The sequence below is a fragment of the Populus euphratica genome, unplaced genomic scaffold, assembly GCF_000495115.2.
Source record: "Populus euphratica unplaced genomic scaffold, PopEup_1.0 scaffold911.1, whole genome shotgun sequence".
In the NCBI taxonomy this organism is placed as follows: domain Eukaryota; kingdom Viridiplantae; phylum Streptophyta; class Magnoliopsida; order Malpighiales; family Salicaceae; genus Populus; species Populus euphratica.
In genome coordinates, this window is record NW_011500772.1 from 79,360 (window position 1) to 87,267 (window position 7,908).

A 7,908-nucleotide genomic window follows, 5' to 3' on the forward strand; every position below is an offset into this window, starting at 1 on the left:
TTTGCCTTTGCAATTTAAGTTCTTAAAGACATCCATCAATATTTTCATTTATGTGATAGACCTGCATTTAAAATAAATATTTACCACAAATTAAAGGTATCTTATATTATTAGATATATTATTATAAAACATGCTTTAGTTAAGGAGTTATTGATACTTTAAGTGCAAAATGATGATATAAAACCTTGATAAAAATGCACTTTTAAGTACTAATCACCTGTATTTAAAATGAATATTTACCACAAATTAAAGGTATCTTGTATTATTAGATATATTATTATAAAACATGCTTTAGTTAAGGAGTTATTGATACTTCAAGTGCAAAATAATGATATAAAACCATAATAAAAATGCACTTTTAAGTACTAATCAACAAGCATGCAATTGGCAATCACTAGGTGTTTAAAACAAGATTCAACTTTGATGGTTCTATTAATTGACATAAAACACACTTTGTTGCTCAAGGCTTTACTTAGAAGTTTGGTGTTAATTATAAGAAGATGCTTGCCCCTGTTGCCAAGATGACCATTGTCAAAGTTCTCTTATTTATGGCTATTAATAATGGGTGGTCTCTGTCTCAATTGGATGTTAAAAATGTGTTCTTCATAGATATCTTTAAGAAGAAATTTATATGAAGCTTCCTCCTAAACATTCTCAATATGAAGATTATAACCTTGTTTGTAAACTTCTTAAAGTCCTTGTACATGGCATGCAAAATTAAGCAATGCTCTTGAAGCTTTTGATTTCTCCAAAAGCTTTGTTGATTCTTCACTATATGTTTAACTTGATGCAATTGACAAATTGATGGTGTTTATCTATGTTCATGATCTCATTATTATCGGTAAAAATATTGATTTTATTTCTCAATTAAAGTAGAATATTTACCATCTATTTCCAATTAAGGATCTTGGTCTTTTGAAATACTTTCTTGGAATTGAAATGACAACTTCCAGCAAATGATTATTTCTAAATCAATACAAAGGCATTGTGAATTTGTTCAAGATGCTGATGTGCTGCACAATAAACCTACTGCTACTCCACTAAATAGGAAATTAAAGCTAAATTCTTTTGAAGAAACTCTTGATTCCCCTGGTTACTTTTAGAAGATTGTTGGAAAGCTTATCTATTTGACTATCATGCATCCTAACATTATATTTGCAATTAGTCTTGTCAATCAACATATGCATGCTTCAACCATTAAACATCTAGGAATGATGAAACATATTTTGTGTTATTTCAAGACATTAATGGTCGTGACATAGTTATGAATAATAATGGTCACACTAAGATTATAGGGAATTCCAATTGTAATTGGACCAGAAATGCACTTAATCGTCGATCAACTACTAATTATTGTATGTTTGTTGGTAGTAACCTAAATTTATAAAAAAGTAAAAAGCAAGTGGTAACTTGCTCTTGCTCTGAAGTTGAATATCATGTTATAGCTTGAACAACATGTGAGCTCTTATGGCTTAAAGGTATTCTTGCTAATCTAGGTTGTTCATGCATTACTCCAATGATAATTTTTTATGATAATCAAGTTGCCATGAACACACTACCACAATCTTTAGATTTACTGACAGAATTTTTTGTCAGTATTTGCACTACCATTCCATTGGTAAAAAAAATACCGACTAAATCACTGACAGAAAGTCTTCATCGATGAATCTTTTATTGGTAATTTTTTGTCTGTTAGTAATAAAAAAATATTATTACCAATGGATTTACTAATGGAAAAGGAGAGCAAAATTTTTTTTCTTTTCGTTGGTAATTCCCTCGAAAACAAACCATATGCAATTCTATCAGTAATTATTTAAAAATATATTTTACAAAACTATAAAATAATTAAATTAATATTAATCGATACTCTATAATACTCAAAATGCTTGGAAAAAAGAAGAAGAAAATCAACTCAAAAAATTTTACAACAAATAAATAACACGAAAAATAAATTCAACTTAAAAAATTCATATGAAAAAATTTTAAAAATCCTATAAATAAATCAATTGAAATTGATCTCATATGAAAAAAAATAATCCTACAACAACATTCATACAATTATTAAGAACAAAAACAATTAAAAATAAAATAAAAACAAATATAGTAAAAAAAACACAAGAAAAGAAGAAGTTTTTTTACTTTAATGTAGTTGCAAGTGAAGTTAAGAAGAAATTTTTTTTTGTAAAGTATACTAATTAAAAAAACTAAGAAGAAAAAAATAAGTAAGTAGAAGAAGACATACTTGAGCATAAAGAAGAAGAGAAGGAGTTGAGGAGAGAAGCTAAGAAGAAAAAAATAAGAAAGTAGAAGAAGACATACTTAAGCATGAAGAAGAAGAGAAGGAGTTGAGAAGAGAAGAGAATAAAAAGAAGAAGAAGAAGAAAGGAGATGAGTTTGTTGTGAAATTAGGGAATCTAAATTTTTTATTGGGGTCTTTTACCAACAGATAATTAAATATTAATATTTTTAATCATTCTGTCGATGATTCTGACTGTAATATTTTTTTAAATTTGAATTTAATAAAAAAATTTCAAAAACCACCAAATATTACCAACGACTTTTCACTCCGTCAGTGATTCTGTCTATAATATTTAAATTAATTTAAATTTTTTAGAAAACCATCAAATAACATTGACGATTTTTCAATGCATCAATGATTTTGTTTGTAAATAACAGTAATTAATAGTGTAATCGGGAAGTTAGAGCTTTCTATAAAATATTTTTATTAGTAAAATCTGTTGGCAATTATTTCCTTGATATTTCTGTTTGTATTTATCAATTTAATTTGTGGCAGTGACATTGCTTCTAATTCCATAATTCATAAATAAACAAAATACATTGAAGTTGATTGAATGTCCATTCTAAACTTATTGCTACTCATTATGCGTGTACAAATGACTATCTAACATATCTGATCACTAAAGTTCTGTCATCTACTAAGTTTCACCGACTAATGAGCAAGCTTGGATCCATTAATCCTCTGGATCTAGCTTGAGGGGCCTTATTGGGAAGTTAGAGCTCTCTATAAAATATTTTTATTAGTAAAATCCGTTGGCAATTATTCCCTTATATTTCTGATTGTATTTATTGATTTAATTTGTGGCAGTGACATTGCTTCTTATTCCATAAATCATAAATAACACAAGCTCTCCTCCCCCTCCCTTGCTGCAAAAACACGTCCTGTTTCTGAGTAAGGAAAATTTAAAATTGCTACTTCTTTCATTTATTTACGATTACTTGACCAGGTAACTAGGCCTAGGGACTATAAGATACTATTTTAACCCTGTCAAAACTTCACCGTACTCTGGGTTTCAGAACCACGTGATGCCAAGTCTTTGGGCACGCAAGGTGCCTGCCTGCCTGCCTGCATGCTTGCTCGCTTTGAAGGCTGCTTCTTATTATTCTTGACTAAAACAAAGGAGTGAATTATCCTTAGTTCACTACTATTCACTGCCCCTATCAAGAACAACCGTGTGAATTGGCAACAGTAAGAACAATCGTGTGTATGGAAATAATGTTGAATCGATCAAAAAGAGATGGACCACTAACAATGTGGTAGGCAAAATATACGAAAGGCACATAGCTCACGTGAAAACCCTCAACTGCATCTTATCAAATGCAGACGCACATTATTTACTCTCGGTAATCTTTTTTTTTTTTTCCAGAAAAAAAGAGAGAGGATATGTTCCTTGTAGATGCTGTGTGACATAGACCACACATGCTTTGTTTATTCATGTCAAATCACAGGACTTAGTTGTTTGAGCACGTTGCAAGTGAAAAGATTTGAGTTTGAATGTTCTTGGAGGGAGGTTTAAGCACCTACATGGCTACATGACTGGTTACTAATGCCTTGCCTTCTAATTTTGCTTGTTGAAAAGGGCATCAAGCTCTAATAACACAACAAAAAGGGTCGTGCTTCATTTCCTTCCGACCTTCAGTGTCTAAATTCGGACTGTTTATGAAAAATACACATGAATGAGACTCAGATGCTCGAAGGACTATTTATCTTTGGAATTTTCCAGCATCCCACAGGCCACAGCTACTAGTAACTTCACCCTAGCAACAAAAACAATAAAATAAATAAAATAAAAGTGTGGATGTGTGTGTGTGTGTGTGTATATATATCAGCAAAAAAGACAGACTCCACAGCTAAAGAAAAGGAAAAAATAAAATAAAATAGTTCACGTGGCATGTCATTCGGACACCACTTATCAGCAATAATCCACGCCTGTCTGAAATCGGGTCACTCTCTGATTAGGACTCTTAAACACTTTGATTTAAACAAATCCCCATTAATAAAGAATGAAATATATATACTTATTTATTTTTTCCTTGGAAAGGCTAATGATCTGTGTGCGACCCCCTGTTCCCCTTGTATGCAATTATAAAAAGGCAAACATCTGTCCATTCCACCGAAGGTTCAGCTCTCTCCTAAGCTGAAGTAATTGAAAAAAAAAAAAAAACGAAAACACAAATCCTCTCGCTTTCGGGCTCCTGTGTCCCTTCTGTACTTCACTCGCGGCTCCTCTTCAACAAAAAATTTCCTTTCCGTGAAAACCCCTTTTTAGTACAATCTTTCTTGTTCTTCACTTGAGGCCAATCTTTCACGCTCTTCGTGAAATCAAGAAATGGATTTCTCCTCTTGAGGCCAATCTTTCACTCTCTTCGTGAAATCAAGAAATGGATTTCTCCAATTTTGACAGTGTAAAAGTCGAGAAAGCTAATGCAATACTAAAATACAACCGTTTACAAACCTTAACAAAATTGTTTCGTTTACTGGAATTCTGTCTTGCTATAATCCTCCTCTCATGGATCTTTAATAAGCTTCCATTTGCAATCAAGATTTCCCGGGAGTTTATCCGGCGACTAGCCAGCATAGTAGCTAGCCCCCTCTTCGTTTTCTTGCTTTCTAACGGGATAATTGCTACTTTGATAGCAAAATCCGGCATATTCTCCGGCGAGAATTACAGCGCAGACAATGCTGATACTCAACTGCAAGAGGAGTTAATAAAAAACACAGGCAACAATCGCAACTGTCCAAAGCCATTTCTCTCACAGAATCCTAACGTATTGTTGTCTCACGCTGCGACAGCGACAGCGACTGGGATAACAAAGAAAGTGGAGGAAGTTGTGTTCCAAGAAAAACACACCATCTCCGAAGAGAACGCTTTTACTAGCACGCGTGAAAATGAGAACGAAGATCACGATCCTGAAGCGGACATGTATGCAGACCAGGATTCTGACCGTGAAAATCTGAAAATTCGGAGGACGAAGTCGGAGGTGATGGGGAGGAAGAATTATGTGAAGGAGAAGAAGCAGCTGCGGAGATCGGAGACAGAGAAGTTGGGGTCAAGAAAGGAGAATTTGTTTTGCAGAGAGGATGGGTTGAGCGATGAGGAATTTCACCGTGCCATTGATGAGTTCATTGCAAGGCATTTAAGGTTTCGTCGACAAGAGTCCATGTCAGTTGTTGTTCAAAATCAGAGCTCCAGTACTGCAGAAATTGGGAAACAATGTTAGAGAGAGGAATAAATCCTAAGAATTTCTGATTTTTGGGTTTTCCTTTTCCTTTTCCCTCTTTGTAATTCTAGTAGTTTTGACGGAGCTGTATTGTGTTAATATCCCAGAAGAAAACAAGTTTATTCTAAAGATTTTTGTGTTTATTTCTATTAAAAATTCTTATTGCAATTATGAGCGAGCTCCCCCAGTTCGCTCGTCATAGCATATATATAAATGGTTGATCTTCGGCAAAGGGCACGTTCACTTTGGCTTTTCCAGGTAAAGCCTTGCAACTTTGGCTTTTCTAGGTAAAGCCTTGCAATTCATCAAGCAATTATTGAGAACCCCAAATGAAATGTGGGCATACCCTTTTGTTATAAAGACGTTTGTTATGATCAAGAAGAAGTATAGGCGGTCGTTAAACTGTCAATTTAGACTTGCCAAGCCTCTTTCTGTAGTTGCTAGGCAACTCTTTCAATGATTCTTGAAAGGAAGGCCATGGAATGAGAAGGTTCAATCAACTCTTTGCCCCACTCTCATCGATGATTATGCTCTCCGTGAAGCAATTAAAGATTTCCAGTGGATATTACCACCAATCATTACAGAATTATGTGATAATCTCTCAAGGAAAAGTCACTTTAGTTTTTCTTATCAGAAACATTACTTAATTAATGAATTGATCATGATCTTCAATTTTGCCTACCTTGCTTTCAGTCTTCCCTTTTCCTCTTCTTTTCTTCACTTTTCAATGGGGGTAGTCATGATTACTTCCACCTTCACTGACAGACTGTTGGGATGGTTGAATTAGTCCTCATTGTACTCTTAAAAGGGATTTTACCCATCTTAAGACATAACCCTAGCCTGCCAAACACCTTTGCCTAAAATGAAGATGGTTAGGCATGCCCTAACGGGGGGGTTTAGGAGTGGTTGCCAGCAGAAAGGCCCTTTCAAGGATAATAAATGTATAGGAATGTATTTCGTTCGTTCCAAGGATAAATGTATAGGAATGTATTTCGTTCGTTTATGCTCTTTTTCTTTGCCGAAAAGGAAAATGAGTTATTATGAAAAGTAAATTCCTTAGTTTATTTTGGTTTTTTATGTTTAATAGTTTTATAAAAAAATAAATCAAAAAATATTTTCTAAAGTTTGCTCATCTCAAAGAAAATAAGGTAGAAAATAACTTAATAATATTTTAATTTTTTTTTCAAGTTTATTAAAAAAATAAAAACTAAATCTGACAAATAAAAAATTGAAATAAGATAAAATTTAAAAATAAAATCATTAATTATTTTAAATAAATAAATAGTAACAAAAAAAAATCCAGATCTGACAAATAAAAAAGTTTAAGAATAATGAAATTTAAAAAATCTTATTTTTGTACATAAATTATTTCAAGTAAACAGATATAAATCAAAAGAATAGGAATCGAGTTTGACATATAAAAAAAATTAGAGGATGAAGTTAAAAAAATATTAATTTAATAAATTATTTTAAGTAAAATAAATAAAAACAATTTAATAAATTATTTTAAGTAAAACAAATAAAAATCAAAAGAATGGGACTGAATCTCACAAATAAAAAATTTGAAGGAAAATGAAATTAAAAAAAAAATAAATTTTATAAATTATTTTAAATAAGCAAATAGCAATAAATAAATGAGGGCCAAATCTGACAAATAAAAAAGTTGAAGGAGAATGAAATTAAAAAAATCTCAATTTCATACATAAATTATTTCAAGTAAACAAAGAGCAATGAAATGAATTGGGACCATGTTTTTTATATAAAAAAAGTTGAAAAATGATGAAATTAAAAAAATTTAAATTTCATAAATTATTTCAAATAAAATAATTAGAATTCAAAAGAATAGAAACCAAATATGATAGAAACAAAATCTAAATTAATGAAAGGATAAGAAAAAAATAACAATATAACAATTAAAAGAATGAGGACTAAAATTAATATTAAAATCAAATTAAATCAGATTCTAAAGGATAAAATTGATAAATTAAAAAATTAAAATAAAATAAATAGTAATCAAAAAATTAAGAACTAAATATGATATAATTAATAAATAACATGATATTTTTAATTTTTAACAAATTCTAGAATTTTGCTTAAAATAAAAAAATATTTTCTTAAAAAATAAGTTAAATTATTTTTTTACTAAAAAGTAACTTTTATATATCAACTTTTTTTACCAATAAGCAAACTGCAGTCATGTAATGTGGCTGCATGCTGTTATCCATTAGTTAGAGAAGTTTTCTCGAAATAAAAACTTCTGTTGGATAAACCTTCCAATCTTTATGCTATAATGGTACTGATAATGTTCCTCAATCCATTCATATTGCTTTCTCATTTTCATAAATGGTCTGGTCTGGATTTATCGCTGAAAATTGGGGAGAAAAGAAC

The 7,908-nt window shown here is 31.1% G+C and overlaps 1 protein-coding gene across 1 annotated transcript; it reads left to right on the forward strand.

Moving 5' to 3' along the window:
• The first annotated feature begins 4,423 nt into the window (after positions 1 to 4,423).
• On the forward strand, positions 4,424 to 5,649 carry LOC105116333 (uncharacterized). Its single transcript, XM_011013644.1, has 2 exons — positions 4,424 to 4,595; positions 4,648 to 5,649. Exon 2 carries the CDS (start codon positions 4,681 to 4,683, stop codon positions 5,518 to 5,520), a length of 840 nt encoding a protein of 279 aa, XP_011011946.1. The 5' UTR covers positions 4,424 to 4,595; positions 4,648 to 4,680; the 3' UTR covers positions 5,521 to 5,649.
• Positions 5,650 to 7,908: the final 2,259 nt, after the last annotated feature.